The sequence below is a fragment of the Rattus rattus genome, chromosome 5 (assembly GCF_011064425.1).
Source record: "Rattus rattus isolate New Zealand chromosome 5, Rrattus_CSIRO_v1, whole genome shotgun sequence".
Classification (NCBI taxonomy): domain Eukaryota; kingdom Metazoa; phylum Chordata; class Mammalia; order Rodentia; family Muridae; genus Rattus; species Rattus rattus.
This window is the reverse complement of record NC_046158.1, coordinates 122,154,648-122,172,520: the sequence shown is the minus strand read 5'-3', so window position 1 is coordinate 122,172,520 and position 17,873 is coordinate 122,154,648. Positions and strand designations below refer to the sequence as shown.

General features: G+C 41.3%; 1 protein-coding gene across 1 annotated transcript in view; it reads left to right on the top strand.

The window, feature by feature from the left end:
- Kif16b (kinesin family member 16B) overlaps positions 1-17,873 on the top strand; it is a 290,355-nt gene that overhangs the window by 230,281 nt on the left and 42,201 nt on the right. The window contains exon 25 of the mRNA XM_032904316.1: positions 7,506-7,595. Coding sequence (XP_032760207.1) covers positions 7,506-7,595 — 90 coding nt within the window. The remainder of the gene's footprint in view (positions 1-7,505; positions 7,596-17,873) is intronic.

Below are 17,873 nucleotides of genomic sequence, written 5' to 3'. Positions count from 1 at the left end.
TTTATCTCCCCCACTGCCCCTACTTACCAAAACCTCTACACAGTTGATTTGTTGATAAGTCAGAAAGGGACAACTGTGCAGGTCATTCTGCTGCCTTCCGAGAGCGAAGGAACTAGGAAATAGAGTTGCACATAATTTATTGGAAAGAACCTTTGTGTATTAAATACAGAAAAAATTATACCTTGATTCCCTTACTACTTAACAAATATCTCTGCGGTTTCTGTAATATACACAAACATGCACACCCTGCCTGGATGCATTAAGAAATAGATGTAGTTGGGAGGGGAACACCCATAAGGAAGGGGAGGGGAGGGGGATGTTTGCCCAGAAACCGGGAAAGGGAATAACACTTGAAATGTATATAAGAAATACTCAAGTTAATAAAAAAAAAAAAAAAAGAAATAGATGTACAGAAAAGATGAAAAGGACCGACACAGCGGGCCTAAGTGTGGGAAAGAAATAAGCATAGAAATTGAACAACAGAAATATAAGGCTCATGGAAGGTGGTCAGGAAGATGTCAAGGTGGACTCCCATTGCTATTCCTTTGAGAGGATGAGTGGATGTGATGAATGGAGGGAGAGGAAAGGTGGTCTAGGCAGGAGGAACTCTGTAGAGCTTCAAGAAGGACTCGAGAGAAAGCATAGGAAATAGAGAAGGCAGAAGGTGTTTGAAGGCTCAGGACTGAGTTCAGCAGTGTCATCTTGAGAGACCCTGGAGGATGATGCTGTGGGAATTGTTCTTGAATGACCTCAGTCATTCTAGGTCATCATAGAAAAGTGATTATGGGGACTGTAATGCCAGAACAGTTGAGATGCTCGTCACAGAAAATGTAATTTGAAAAGATTTCCAAAGTGGAGTCATGGTGCCAAGTGGAAATAGCCTGTATTTCATTCTAGTTATAAACAGAGAAAGGAAATAGCATGGGCGTCGTGATATGGGAAATGATTCTGATGGGTCCCACTAAGGCTGAGCAACACAGAAGTTTGGAGGTGCTGGTCTGTGGGGTTAGGAAAACCGATCCAAGTCCAGCTCTGGCCTGCAAGATTAGTGAAGTGATCCTGAAAACAAGGGACCAGCAGGAGGCTGCAGTCGAGATGACCCCCAGATTCAGCAGGTTTGGGCTCTGCGCCCACTGGAAATCAGTACACACTGGGTTTTTGGTCCTTTCTGAGAGGTGATTTCATGATGTTGATGGTAGACATGAATGAAGAAGAATGGAGTAGCAACTGTGTTCAGTACAGGGTATTTCTGTGCTTAATAGGGTGTTGGCTCCAGTTGACACTCAGCCAGTTCTTTATGCAGCAGTTGTCTGAAGAGATTTTAATTAAACCTAATGCACTGATGTGTATTTCTCTACAGATCCATACTTTCAGAATATATTTCATGTTTTACAAAGGACACTGAGTCTAATTAGTGAATTAGATTCTGTCATCTTGGGAATAGTGAGACTGCCATGAATTTATTATTTTCTGGCTTCAGCTTAAAATAATTAATAGCACCTAATAGATTTATTTATTTATTTATTTATTTATTTATTTATTTATTTTTACCTAATGTTCTGGTAATATAATCCAGGACCTTGCACATGCTATCTAAGTGATCTACCATGGCCCTACATCCCCGATATATATAAATACTTATATTTACTACAAGTACCTAACAAAGGGGAAAAAGTGCTAAACTGGATAGAATATGATTATTTTTATTTCTTCATAAAACATACCATTCATTAAGTATCCTTATTATATACTATATCACATCAATAGAAGTAGTAATATAAAAAGGATGATATAAAAAATAAATATAAATCAGGTTCCAGAAGCTTCTTCCCATACTGCATGGGCCATCTTGACCAGAAGCTTAGAAAGTGTTACAGTCTCATGTTCCACGGTTTGAAATGTTAATGAAGCCCCATACATTAGTGTACATGTCCACACATTGGGATGTACTTAAGGTCTTCACAGCATGTTTAAGAGTTATGTTTAATGTGTGTATTAAGGATTCCTTCACCTAACCATTTAAATAGGGCTACTTAAGCCTTCAGATGGCAAACTGTTTAGCTGCTCCTCACACAGACGGTTGTACACCAGCAAATGATACTGATGACGTCTTAAAATTGACAATCTCTAACCCTGCAAATATGTGTATAAGCTAACCGTGTGGGAAGCGCTCACTTGAGAATTGTTTATGTATAAGTGCAGTTCATCTCATGGACATGTTTATGGTGTTTAAGCTGCTCCCAATCATTTTATGGCCCAGGAAAGATGGATTTGTATCAGCAGAACCATTCAGCAAGAGCGAAGTAATGATTTGCTCCTCAGAAGTGTGTGGTTGTGATGCCTTGCCTTCTGAGCGCTAAAGGAAATAACTGACCGACTTAAGTCTGACTTCTCGGGTTTGCTGCTCTGCTTACCCTTCTCCTCATGCTCACAATCCTGTCCTATGCCCAGTTTTAATTCAGAGCAAATTGGGACTTCAATTTGTATTTTACATTTCTGCGTTTTCCCCCTAAACTTACACGAGAAATCCTCCAGCCCTCAACATAGAAGGACTTGACCTTGTTTCTGCAGAGATGTCACACAATGTCTTATGCCCATTGGCACTGTGCCTCTCACAGAATTTATAGTGTGCAGTTAAGGGAGTTGGAATACTTTAGCAAGGCACTATCCCAGAGCTGGTATGAGAAGGAGGAGTCATACCCAAAGTTGTGGTGTGGGTGTGGTATGCCATTTCTCTCACCAGAGATATCAAACAATAGTTAAGTGTTAAGCTGTGAAAGCCACAGAGGAAGAAAATATAGGCCAAAGGATCCTAGGTTCAGTGCCCAGTTTCCTTCACCCCAGCTTTATTTGATCTCTTTAAAGGCCTTTTCTCCCTAGAGTAATTTTAAAGATATATATTCTGTTTTAAGTCACTAAAGAGCTGGAGAGTATTAGAGACAAGTCAGTCTTGGAGTTGGATATTCTAGTTGGTCTTTTGGATTCCTCCTGTGTGGTTTGTACTCTTCTAAGGGACCCTGACCCATAGAGTAAAAGAAAGGCTTTCCTAGAACTCACATTTTAGTGAGGAAGAAAAGCCAAAACTAAGATAATGGTGTGCCATTTTTGTTTGGTACTCAGATATTGCTAATTACAAAATTTAAAAAAAAGGGGAAGAAGAAATGGAGCCAAGGAAGGGGTGCAGTTTTAGATGGGATGTGATGGGAGGGACATCACTAGCTGTGTAACTTGTGAGCAGACATGAAGAAGGAAACAAGGTAGGTGTTTGGAGTGTAAACATTTCTAAAAGAGAACAAAACACACAGTCCCCTGAGGTCACACCTGCAGTGTACACATCTGATATGTTCAAGGTCCCTGAGGCCATACCTGCAGTGTATATGTCTGATATATGCAGGGTCCCTGAGGCCACACCTGCAGTGTATACATCTGATATGTTCAAGGTCCCCTGAGGTCACACCTGCAGTGTACACATCTGATATGTTCAAGGTCCCTGAGGCCACACCTGCAGTGTATATGTCTGATATGTTCAAGGTCCCCTGAGGTCACACCTGCAGTGTACACATCTGATATGTTCAAGGTCCCCTGAGGTCACACCTGCAGTGTACACATCTGATATGTTCAAGGTCCCTGAGGCCACACCTGCAGTGTATATGTCTGATATGTGCAGGGTTCCTGAGGTCACACCTGCAGTGTGTATGTCTGATATGTTCCAGGTAAGCCGGGAGTCTACAGAGGTTTCAGATGAGCCCAAGGAGAAGACAGAGTAGGTGAGGGAAAGAACGTGCACCTCACTAGAATTGGATGTTGTGAGTGGTGTTACATCTGAGCAAAGAAATGGCCTCACCTGACAATATTTAACAAGAGCCCTTTGACAGAAGAATGAAGAATGAGAAGAAAGACAGGCACAGTTAAGGAACCAACGTCAAAATCTGTCAAAAATAATTAGATAGGAGTGATGGACCTGGTCAGTCATTGCAAGATTCATATTCTGAATAATTAAAATAAAGGGTTTACTGGTTGGTTACATGTAAGGTGTAAGAGAGCAACATTAAGGAGGACAACATGGTTTGGGATTGAATGAGCAAAATAACATTACCTGAAATGAGGAAAGGATGAGGGTTAAGTATGATGAATTTTAGCAAATCCACCATGTTGAGTTTGAAGTGCATGTTAGACATCCAAGTAAGCAGTGGGATATTTGAGTCTAGGTTGAGCAGAAGATGAGCATGCAGGGAGTGCTGTCATGTAAATTTGGGCGATGAGATCACTGAAGGAAAGAGTGCACGTAGAAAGTAAAACATGTTCCAGGATGAGATCCTAGTGCATTTAGTATGTAGAAGACAGGGATATGAGACGTCTTAGAAAAGAAAAGTTATAACGATAAATGAGGAACAGCCCGGAAGCCAAGTGGAAATGTGAGCAGGAGGAGGAAGACTGCTTTGCTTGGGCCACACCCAGAGTGAGCTGAGAACGTTAACCCGTGGTAGCAGTGTGGAGGTACTGATGACCTTGGTAGGATGCTGTTTTAGTGTGGATTCAGGAGACGCAAGAAGAAGTAAATTGATGGTATCGTAAGAAAGCCTTTTAATAGAAGTGTTTTAATGGAGGAGACAGTGGAGGACTAGTGAATGGGAGTTTAAAATGGCATAGTGATAGTCTGTCGAGGTAATTATGAGGATAATGCGGCAGGAAATACGTTGTGTTAGAGAAGAGAGCTCATTTTTCTGGAAACAGAGTTGGTTGCAGCTTGGTGCTCTAGACAGTTGAACTGGAGGTCTGGGAACATTTGCCACCAAGGGTAGGGACAGGTGAGACTCAGGACACACGGTGTAGATGAGCAGACCCTATCAAGAGTGTTAGTAGGGTGTTCTGGTAGTCTGTTAGGGCTGTGGTTCAGCATGAGGAGTCACCTGCAGTCAGAACAGAGGTGACAGATGTCCCTAGTGGAGGCTGAAGTGGCGAATGCTCCTGCTACATTCTGAAGTGCTGCAAGATCTTGCAGGTGTTCCATTGTGAGTCTGAGAGGTCTGGTGGAAATGTCCCCCTGAAGGAGGCATTGGACTCTGAGTTACAGGTAAAATGTCAACTTTTTTTTTTTTAATTTTTATTATATATTTCTTTACTTATGTTTCAAAGGTTATTCCCCTTCCTGGTTTCCTGTCCATAAGCCCCCAGTCCCTCCCCTCCCCTCCCCCATACAGGTATTCCCCCTATACATCTCCCTTATTGCCCTCCCCCATATTCCCCTGCACTGGGGGTTCAGTCTTAGCAGGACCCAGGGCTTCCCCTTCCACTGGTGATCTTACTAGGCTATTCATTGCTACCTATGAGGTCAGAGCCCAGGGTCAGTCCATGTATAGTCTTTGGGTAGTGGCTTAGTCCCTGGAAGCTCTGGTTGCTTGGCATTGTTGTTTTTATGGGGTTGCAATCTCCTTCAACTCTTTCAATCCTTCCTCTAATTCCCCACAAGGGGGTCCTATTCTCAGTTTGGTGGTTTGCTGCTAGCAATGTCAACTTTCTTTAGTGATTTTTCTCATATCAACAGGATCATGCCTCACCTTACCTCAGACCTCCTATATCTTCCAACTCACAAATCACGGCTGTAGCTCCAGTAGCTCTACCTTTCCTGGCACCACAGGGCACCAGGCATGTGGGGAGCTGAGAGGCCTCCTCCCTGCTCTGATTCTCCCTTACATGCCCAGTTCCTATATTGCCCTGTCCTGCCATACTACTTGTGGCAACCTTGCCTCCTGGACCTCAGCCATGACTCTGCAAGGTCTGGTGAGGAGGGATCTGAAGAAAAAGCCCCACCATCCTGGCTGTGAGGAGCAGCTCCCCGCCGGAGTGCCTAGCGTAGCAGAGCGAGGCAGCTGCAGAGCACCTGCGTTGCCAACGCCTTGACAACTCACTTGTTCCTTAGGAAACACCTGTTCTCAAAGAACCCGAGAAGAAACACGCCATTATTAAATTGTTAAGCAAATTACAGAAGCATAATAATAAATCTTCATCATACACCCCTCCCCCTGCTACCACCCCCACCCCCCCACAAACAGCTCATTTACCAATCTAGAAATGAGTGACTCAGGCAATTCCGGGATTCAAGACACTTCCTCTGGAAGCCCCCTACCTGGGTATTCTTTCACTGTGGCTTCTCTTCCGCTGATGCCCCATGGTTTTCTCCACATCTCTCTTGTGTACCGGATGGGATTTCTCTCACCCCTGCTGGCAGCGGGTGCCAGGTACAGAATGAGGTCATTTTCTAAGAGTGGGGTGAAGTCCCACGGACTTACTCAGATGTGGGGATGTTACAAGGACAGCTAGGGATGGCTGCCCCACCTCCGGTTGGCTGGGTGTGTTGAGTGTGGACCAGTGTCTTTAGATGGGAGACTATCACGTTGACCTGGGCATGCCTGTGGAGCATCCAGAGAAGGTGTCTTTAGGCTGGCTTTGTGGTTTGGAGCTCAGAGCAGTGGCAAGTGGAGCTGAGACGTGAGGTTGATGGTGCTCAGCTGTGTCTGTGAAGGCTGCTGAGGTGCCAGCTGCTGATGGCAGTGATGGGCTATGGTGCTTGCCTTTACCCGGGAAACTAGGGAGTTGACAACAGAATTTCTCTCCTGGAGAGATGGAAAACCAACTGGTGTGTATTTAAGATAGTGATCACTAGCACAATGAAGTGTTTTACTTAATTCTCTCCTTCTGTCTTCTCCCCTTTTTATTTCTGATTCTCCTCTTGTTTTTCCCTTCTGTCCACTATGGGGACCTCTAGTGACCCACGATAGACTTTTTACATGGAACACATTGCTGTACCCAAAAGAATATACTCTGGGATTCTACCAGCTAGTTGGGAGTTAAGGGATACATGTTTCCCCTTGTTATATATATATATATATATATATATATATATATATATATATATATATATAAAACATCATATATTATATAATCTATAATAATATATTTTCATGATATATAATATACGGTATATATATGTGTATGTATATATGTATATATGTATATATGTATGTGTATGTATATATGCATGTATGTGTATATAAATTGTGTGTGTATGTATGTGTGTGTGAGAGAGAATGAATGAATGAATGAATGAATGAATGAATGAATGCTGGATATCTGTGTTCATTGGAATACATGTAGATGCCAAATGACGACTTTCTGAGTCAGATCTCTTCTGCCATTGTATGGGTCTTGATGAGAGAACTCTGTCCTCAGACTTGGAGGCAGGCACCATTCTTGTGATCTGCTAAGAGGTTGTCTTCTGGCTCTGGCCACTTATTATAAAACCTACAAGACACGGCAGAAGGAGATGATTAATAGGACACAGTTACTATTTATAAGTTGTATTTATGCAGCTAGATAATGTTTTCAATTGTGGAGACATTTTACATGCTAATCATTCTTAATTTAATTTTTAAGTTATGTTTTTCAAAGTTACTTACTTTTTTGTTGTAATTAATGCTGACTTGTTTTTGCTTTCTTGCTAATAGATTTCTGTCCTAGATGAGACATGGACTGTATTCAGGCGTTACAGTCGTTTTCGAGAAATGCATAAAACATTGAAGCTAAAGTATGCAGAGGTGAGTTATGAAATCATTATTGCCAATTAATAGTGCACATTTATAAAGTAAGTGAGCTGACAGCATAGCAGTACCCTCCTGCTCTCAGCTCCTCAACACTGGACCCCACCACCTCATTTCATCTGTCTGCGCTACTGTCCTCATTCTGTCCTCGCTACGTCTCTGTTGTACAACTGAAAGATTTTCTGAGCACAGATTTGGAAAACAGTAGATATTAACTGAACCACATCCTTTACATAAATTTATGGTTTACTTGAGATGGTTTAATCAACTTATAACCTTTAAACAATAAGATCTACAAACATAATCAGGCATGGTGACCCATGCCTTTAATACCAACATTCAGGAGGCAGAAACAGGTGTATCCTTGTGAGTTCGATACCAACCTGGTCTACATGGTGAGTTCCAGGACAGCCCGCGCTGTTAGACAGAGGAAACCTGTCTCGAAAAAACAAAAATTAGAAAGAAAGAGAAAGAAAGAAAAAAAAAAAAGAAAGAAAGAAAGAAAGCAAGCAAGCAAGCAAGCAAGCTACTAAAAGATAATAGTGTTACATTTGTTAGGGTGGATTAACTGCTTTTTCAGATAGCAAAAGTCCATTCCTGCCTGCTTAGGCCTCGACTTAATGAGCAATCAAGTCATGAGATTTGTCTTACCATCTGACAGTGGAGAGAAGGTTAGATAGTGACATGAAATTATCTAGAAGCAAGAATATTATGCATAGATTGGATACCCAAAGGTGTTGCTACATTAATAATCTCCGTCTTTTGGACAAATACTGGATTTTCAAATAAGTTTAAGTAAAGAAAAATATTGCCAGTCTGAACTGCATTTCCAGATGTCCACAATTTGCTTCAGTCAGAAGCTGCTGTGTGGAGCTTCAGCCCTGTAGATTTAGCGTTGAGCTGACTGCAGTCAACAGTCACTTTCTACTCTAAACTTCACCAAGTGTTTCCCCCACTGTCTATAAAATGCAAGTGTGTGATGAATCGCCTTTTAGAAGGAAAATTTACTCCAGTTTGGCCCACAGGAATAAACTAATGTTCTTTAACATTGCCATGGCTTTTACCTTCTCTTAATGATGTGAAACGACAGGGAACTTTTTTTAAATAGAATGATTGCTTGATTTGAAGATTCACGGTAACCCAGATAAAATGAAGCCATCTTTGATGTTGTTACTCAGCTGCTATACCAGTCATCTTTGAAAGATCGGAGAACCTTCTAGTATGCATTATGTAGTTCATTATCCTCAAAATGCTTGGTTCCAGAAGTAACCATATCAGTTCAAGTCATGAAGTTTGCTTCCGAAGTTTACCTTTATGTCCCAAATTAATATTGACAATAAAAGGGGGCATTGTTGTACACATACTAAATACACAGAGCAACTTGATTTTAAAGTGAACCTTGCAGCTTATTAGCTTCCTGGTTACGAATTACTACATCCATTCTTTAATAATGAATAGGTTTTTGCATACTGTCTCTAAAGTCCCCACATAGTAAATAGAATAAGCACTGTATTTGAAACAAAACATGTAAACTGCATGCACACGTGTGTTTGCACATGCATGTACCATTTATTCCGTGATTATTTTATTCCAGTTCTTGCTGAAGTTATTCTGTATGTTCACAGTCCTCTAGCTTCCAATAGTACCATAGTGTCTAGGAACAAATGTCCTTTCTCTTACGTATCTTACGTTCTTATGGAGAGAACTGTGAACAAGGAAAGACAACAACTGATTGTCTTGAAGAAGGCCATGTTGTGGGTGTCATTTCAATCAAGTCTGCTGACTCATATGAAAATACCAGTGAATAGCAGAGGGAACAGAAGGTGTTGGCATGTTGAAGAAAGGCCATCCCAGTTCTTGGATCTTTGGCCAGATTTAATTCAAGTTCAAGTGAGCGGAGAGAGACACAGAAGAGTTTAAAAAGGGACCCTGCACACATCTCTTTGGGTGCTATTTTATTTTAAAGAAAACATTACAACAGAAGTCATGTGCACAGGTATGATAAAAGAAAGCTTACATGGGCTTGGCATGATGGAAACTGGTAAATCAGGGTTTCCTAGTACCAGAAAAAGGATTTGAACAGGGACTATTATGTGTAGAAATATTTTTGTGGAGGGGGATATGTGTACCAACAAGTTGACATATATTATCATCAAATGAAGAAAACCAAACTGGCTTTACTTGTCTATTAGCGGCTTCAGTAACAGATCTGTACTGAGTGACTCAATAGTGACATGCTGGTTTCTCTTGAATCTTCAGAAAGGATTAACAATAAACAGATCCCTTAGGCACTTTCACTACAGTGAAGTCCCACTGAGTAAATAAAACAGTACAGAGGCCTAACTAGGCAATTGGACAGCTTTTAACCAGGCAGGACAGGCAAGACTCAAAGAGATAGAAGCTAAGGCCTGAATATTGTGAAAAAGCCATGCATGAATGCCTAGAACTGAGCACATCTTGAGTCATGGAAAGCAGCAGATACAAAGGCCATGGGGTGGGTCCAAGTTGCTATCATCCAATAACAAATGGTGTGTGATGAATGGACCACGAGGTCAGGGTGAGGACGGAGGCTGACATCATGATCACTTAGATACTAAGCTGTATTCTTAGCTTGTTGGAAGCCATCGGTGATAAAACAAGGTAACAGAGTGGCCCCGTGTCACTTTCTAAAGGTCAGTTGAACACTCATTTGGAGAATGGATTGCTAGGATGGCAGGGAACTCAAATCCAGAATTATATTTTGTAGATTAAACTTGAAGATGTTCTAAACACCCAGTTGGAGATATCAAGGAAGATGAGGTTAAGTCCTCAGTTTATATAGGAAGATGTATGAATTTCTCCTAAAGTAAACACCAGTGTTTAGATCAGCAATTATAAGGTTGTTTCTTTTACTTTTGTTTTAATTCCTAGCAGTGGCTCAGCATTCAGACTTGGGCTCACAGGGGCCCTTTCCTAAACACAGCCTCAGGACTGAGATGGGAACCAAGAACGAAAATTGCTTTTCTGCGTTGAGTTCAATTTTGTGGCTTATAATTACTTTATCCTGAGGACAAAATACATTAGTTATGAAGGAGGACCATGAGATGCATGTGTGAATGCATTTCAAAGAGAACAGATGACAGAAGCAAACATGGCATGTGGCAGGCCGTGGTGGCACCAGTGTGCTTTTCAGCTGCCACAACTAGACATTATGTGGATGCTCATCCAGTGTGGGCCTAGTGTGGTGCTGTCACCTCCTGTCACTCTCCCTCTGACTGAACATCCAGCACTGTTATCAGCTGGGGATGGGGTGGGGGGATTGTGGAGGTTTGACGTGAATGACAGCACCTTGTATGCTAAGGTCTCACTGTATAGCCTGCATCCTGGAGCATCCTGCATCCATCTCCCCACGACTCTGATGATGACCATGCACCACTATATTCATCTTCATCTCCTGTTTGTAAAAGAACACTATTACATTTGAAATTATTATGGTGCCTTATTCTAATTCTACATTGATCTTATCCCATCAAAGTAAAGCAACTGTTTCCAGTTAACATCTCAAAGCAGAGCTTCTGGATTGAGTGTCTGTCTGCTCTGAACACCCTAGTAAAATCAGGCTGCTTTTGTGCAGCTTGGGCTCACATCATCTTACTCCTTAAGTGTCTCTTGCATCTCAAAATTTGTACTGTTTGCTGGATATTTTTCAGGTATTACTTCTGTCCTTAGTCTGGATATTGTTTTCATCTCTGTCTGTAACATTAATCTTAATCTCCTACTTCCAAATACTGTGGCCAGAAAATACCATACCAGGCATGTGACTTTAACATGGCTTCTTCTGGTAAGCCACAGGATTGCTGTCTCAGGGCCCTGGAATTCTCTTTGCCGGACACCTGTTTATCCCACTTCTTCACCACATTGGGCTCATTTTTCTATAGAGTTAGAAAATTACTCTTGTCTTCACCGATGTTCAGTGATAAGGCTTTAGAATGATATATATATGCACTAAGTTTACTCATTACAAGGTGCCAACATTTTGATCCAGTTGGAAGAAAGTTGAAAAGTACAGTGGAATTCAAAATATATGGAATCTGTAATATGCTCGCTAAGATAATCTTTTGACACCTTAAAACTTCAGTTTTAGTTACAGCCTGTAATCTTTTGGAACTTTGTCTAAAATTACATCCTGTTCTTTCACATTCCCTTCTGGAGTATGTTCTCTTGGGGACACACTCTGAAATAGTTGGATGTGACAGTTCCTTTTATGGAGAGTTTGATGATGTTGTCTCAGTGCTTCCTTTTGGATTCAAATAATAGATTCTAAGTCCATGTGGTAAAGATTGAGGAAGGTATACCGAAGTTTGTCTGGTTTTTGGTGGAGGTGAGAATAGAGGGTCTTCCAGCCCTGCTTTGAATGAAATTTACCATACAGACAAGACTGGCCTCAAACTCATGGACATTTACTTGCCTCTGCCTCCCAAGTGCTGGGATTAAAGGTATGCATCACTAGACATGGTAAATATGACCAGTCTTCTCTGAAGTTTGTCTGAATCTAAGCCTCTGAAATAGCTATTTGCAGTATCTATCACAGTCGATCTATAACTTTAAGTTTAACAGGCTCCCATAGACTATGCACATCAGACCCCTGCCTTCCTGCCTCCCATTGTCCATCAGGGTAGAAACTCCAGCACTCTGGCAGTTGGTACAGGAGGCTGTCTAGTAGCTGGTCCTTTTGCCCCACATTTTACAGGTGATGGCCTACACACCTGAGAGATGAGGCCCCACGTGGGTAGATATGAGTACCTCTGGCCTGGGATCCCATGCTAAAGTGGAGATACTGTTTTCACAGGCAAAACTCCACAGGCAGGACTGCCATAGCCTCTATAAAAGACATACACGTAGATTCACTTAGTATTGAGGAAAAACTGTCATTTCTCTAGTCTGGAAGTATCTTACTGGGATGAATGTCATGTTTTCTGGGGCATTATTGCCCACTAACCAAATTGGCTTAGCAGCTTTTCAGATTTCCAGCATTCTATAGAGTATTAGTCCAGTTTCCAGACCCTTCTTTTTTTAAACTCCTTCTCTGGACATTTATGGGCTTATCTACATCTCTGTTCCACTTGTAAAACTTACTTCTGTGAAGAAATTCTATTATTGTTCAGTTGTGCTTAAACAGTTGACTTGTGCAAATATAACATCAAGAAGACAGTTCTGAACTCAGGCAAGATGAGAATCCTAACAACCATCACCCTTGGGAGAACATCTTCAAACTCCTTAACCATTACTCACCTCATCTCCCCATGTAACCCCATTACTGTGATCAATTATTTGTTGTAATGTTTCTTTACGGAGATCTACATGTGCATAGTAAGCCACTGACAACAATAAGGGGCTATTGATCACTAGAGATCTGGCATGTCACCAAGGGTTTTTATAAACAAACCAACTTACCAAATTAAGCCACTTGCTTCCATAAAACAATAAGAAATGGAGGAGTTGGGGGTGAAAAGATAGAAAACAAAGCTTTAAGCTTTTTCTTATAGGACAGTGACAAGGAAAAAAATGAAATTAAGTTCATTTATTCACTTTTTCATTTATTTGTTTGCTTGTTTGTTTGTTTGTTTGTTTACTTAGGTTTTTTGAGACAGGGTTTCACTGTGTCAAACTCTGCCTCAAACTCAAGAGATTCACCTGCCTCTGCCTCCCACGTTCTGGGATTAAAGGGTCCACCAAGCCTGGCTCCCTGCTCCTCTTTGTTACTGAAGAGCAGTGCATTAGCATAGGACTGACACCGGTGGTTCCTACTCCCTTCAGAGAAGCAGTGGGCTCTCTTCCCACTGAAGAAGATGCTGCGTTATCTGGAGATTGGGCAATTGTTATTTGTTTTTATTCATGCATCTTTTAAATATTAGCAGGTTCTCCCAAATTGCACACAGTCTGGCTCCTTTATTCTGACTGAGTTTCCCCCCATGATGTACTGACATGTATCATGCAGACCAACAGTACCTTCTGGCTTTGTTTGTTTCTTCTGTTGACCTTGTACAGGGTCTTAATCAAATTTAACCCCATGTTTTCAGACTCCATGTCTGTAAATGATAACACCACAGCTAGTTTGCAGTACATCACAGTAGCCTCCTGTAACTGCAGGCAGCATTGAAGGATGTGCAGCATCTGCCAGATTGCGTGCTTTTCATATCTCACCACACAGATCACTTCCACAGTGCTCTCTGTTTGTGTATGTATGAAAAACCATGTACTTTTACTAAAATCATTGTGTCTTTGAAATATCAGCCATATTGTGTCCTCAGGAACAAAGTTCCTTTGCATGTTCACTTGCTCCTCTAAGAAAACGGTGGAAATACTGTTTCAGGATGTACACTCATGGGTCCTGATGCAGTCTCAAGTCCAAGAATCATGCTCACGAAGAAGCTAGAAAGAAGATGACATGTTTAAAAGCACACCAGTTTTCACCCACTGTAATGAATAACTAAGGCCTGGTATAGCCTCCTTCTGGCTTTGTGGGCAACTGTCCTAGGCTCAGAATCTGTTTCATGCAGAATCTGTTTCTATAGGCCATAAATCTATAATCCACAGGGCCATGGAGGGAACTTGTGCTGTAGCAGGCTCAAAGATCATGGTTACTGCCCAACCTTCTACAGGACTGCGGTTTTTTTCTATTTACCAAACTGCTCTCCCTTCTGTATGCCCAGCCTTCTGGGAATTGCCTCAGACTGAATATTTGTGCTCTCCAACATTCATGTGTAAAATTTATCCCATATTTAGTGATTTTATAGTGGGACCTATGGGGGGAGTGACTAAGTCATAAAGTTGAAATCTAGTTTAATGCGATCGGAACCCTAATAAAGGGAGCCCAAAATACTTAGTCCCTCTCTGCTGCCAGAGGAGGGCAACAAAGGAGGCATTTGTGGTGAACAGGCCCTCACCATGTCTCCTTCACTTGAGTCTTGAATTTCTCCATCTCCAGAAGTAGATTTCTGTTGAGCAAACATTGCCCTGACTAAGATAGTTTCTTACAGCAGCAGGCAGAGACTAAGGTATGTGCCCTCACCCAGGGGAATCTTCCAGTGAAAGCAAGTAACATTGGAATTGATTGAGGATCATTTGTAATATTCTTGGTTAGAAATAATTCTGAAGCCAGTTTGTGTTATGCTGCTGAAAGGCAAAAGAATGAACAATGAAATTGGATATGTTGTATCTTAAAATATATAGTAAAGGCGCTGCTGATTCAGCAGTTAAAAGCACTAGCCACTCTTCCAGAGGACCTGGGTTCAATTCTGTGACCAACATGGACAGTCATTTGTAACTCCAGTCATAGGAGTTCTGGAACTCTCTTTTTGCTTCAGTGAGCACTAGGCATACACATGGAACACAAATATATAGGCAAAATACACACACACACACACACATACACACACACACACACACACACACACACACACACACACACAATCAAAGCAAGTACTAAGTGAACTTCTGATGTCCATGCCTGGTAAAAAAAATTACATATAATAGGCTACACAGCCTGTCTATACCATACCTAATTCATCACTTAAAGATCAGTAAGTTATAGAAGTTCTCTGGTGTCAAATGCAATCCTTTTCTATCACATACATCCCTAAAGGAGCTCCTTTTTTTTTTTTTTATGATGCTGAGTGAGAAAAAATATTTTTAGAATCTTCAAATAAAACTAGTAAGTCACTATATTAGAGAAATTGGTTTTTGTATCTTCTGCTCTTCACTAGGTGCCCAGTGTGTACCAGTGGAGGGAAGAAAACAGATATGAGGTTACTTAATTCGTATGTGGACTTTCAGTGTGTGCTTATAGAACCATTTCTCACCTTTATTTTCCAAGTAATTTTTCCAAAGCAGCACCAAATAAAGATGAGAAAAGGAGCCAGCTATTGGCCTCATGTTTGTGTTGGAGAGCTATTAATCATTCATCACTGCAGTGTATTCTAAACAGGCTTATATCCAGCATGCCACCGTTAGTACAAAAAATTGCAGATGTACTCACTTCCAAAATTATAATGCTACCAACCAGATCCACAGGAACATCCAGTAAGCTTTCAATGAATTCAGTTTTACAAAGCTCCTTGCCTCCTTGAATTTTTAAATACAAAATAGCTATGTAGACAAAAATAGATGCTTTCTGACCTGGGTATGTTATCATCCAAGGCACAGGCAGCCAACTGAGTGGTTTACACTGCACCTCTCTCTGCTTGGTGGATAGATGTGTTATAGCCACTGCTTCCAGAGCAAGTAGAGAAATACAGACCTGAATTCAGAGAGAATGAATTACCTTGAAAGGGTTTTCTAAAGTATGTGGAAAGAGACTATAGACTAGGAAATCCTGATTTTGTAAGTTTTATGTAGGATCCAGGAGTGTGTAGTGACACAGCAGCCTCCTCTGGATAGGATCTTTAGGCCCCTAATTAAGATACTGCCTGCATTTTTCCCTTCACATACATCTTGGCAGCACAGTTTCATAGATCTCAATGCTAAACATAAGAGCCGGTTACCAGTGAGAGCGCGCCATGACTAGTCTTGACATTAACAACAAAGACAGGCCAAGGCATGAGCAGTAATGAAGTCCTGACTTTCCAGAGATGTGGGCTTGTGTTGTCCCGTCTTCTGTAGCAGTGAAAGATAGATAGATTGCAGCTAGAAACGATTTTCAGAGTATGAAATCCACATTTTAAGAGTCCTTCATGCCTGAGCAGCCCATCCTTTCACTTTAGAAATAAAAAAATCAGAGACAGAAAGAAGTTAGTTAAAAGTCATATGAAGAACTTGAAATGAATGTGGTTCATGTTTGCTGATTGTTGGTCTCATGTTGATCCTGTGCCTCCCTCTCATGACTGTATTTTCTAATCTACAGAATTCTGTAGATGAGACCAAATGTCACAAAATCTATTTTCTAAAAATTTGTTCATAGCAAGTCCCTGTGGATACTAACCTAGATAACCAAAAATTGTTCCTTTCTTTTGAATGTCATTACAAGTGACAAGTTCTGGCCTGTTTTAGACCCAGAGAGAGACAATTAACATCATAGCAAGAGGTGGGAAATGCAAGCATTGAAGTAAATTCGACTTCTTATTTAATCTTGAAAAAGCAGTATTTAATATTCACAGATCTGACTATTCCTTACTTTCAAAAATTTCTGCAACATACATGAATGCCATCAGGTTTGTCTTCACTGGTTCACACCTGAATGAAATTGACACCAGTGTTGGGAAGAGTGAGACTGTGTGGGGGGACAGTAATCTCTATACCAAATATGTCTAGAAGCCATGCGGCCCTGTCTACATTCCCAAGCCTGGTGCCTCCATGTTGATGCATTTAGGAGAGAAGAGGAAAGCAGTATGTGTTAGTGATGTACCCTACTTGGAATTGTTAACTGACCAACCCACAAGGTCTCGCCATGTTCTCCTACAGCAGGTGGTCACGAGAGTCACCATGTGCCAGAGTCTGGAGGGCCTGGGCTCATAAATCCTGTGTGCAGTGGGTCTGCAGGTGGCTCAGTGCTCCCTAAAGGCCGCTGCTTCATGCCACTAACAAATCAAACCCGAGAGAATTGCTTATTTGTTTGTGAGTGTATTTCTCAGTGACAGCTGGACCTATAAGGCCTTGGGAGCTGCTATTAATTTTGAGTAGTCAAAAATGCTTCCTTCTAGTCAGCTGTGAGAATTATGGCAACCTTTTGATGAGTTTTCTTTATTTGCATTTCTCAAAAGCTGAGAGGCTGAAATTTATAGCCATAAGCCTGCAGGGTGTGGCTGTTTCAAAAGCTGCCAGTTATATGCAGGTAGGTCTCTTTGGAAATGGCACGCTAGAGTTGATTTTACCAATGCGAGGCCCACATTCCGTCTTCCCCGCCAGGCTTTAAAAGTTAAATGCTAGGTGGGTAGCTAAGTGTTACTAACTAGGAAATGAGGAGTGGACATACACGTGTTCATAGAAGTCACATGATTTCCTTGAACTCTAAGACTCCACAACATTTTTAGCTTTGGTTTTTCTTCAGTGATTCAGTTTTATCTGCTTTATTGTTAAAAACATCATGAAGCATAAGCAAAGCTTCTCATTACTTATTTCCTACACTTTAGGGCAGCCAGTAGTTCTATGTCAACTAATCATGCTGCCACTCAGCAAACCCCACACTCTCTGTTGCCTCCAAGACGTCCTGGACTTCAACCTAAAAAGTAGACTTGGCCAAGAGGGGAAAGCTTTTAATGGAAGCAGACTTTTCTATTACCTTTAGCTTGCCTTTCTGAT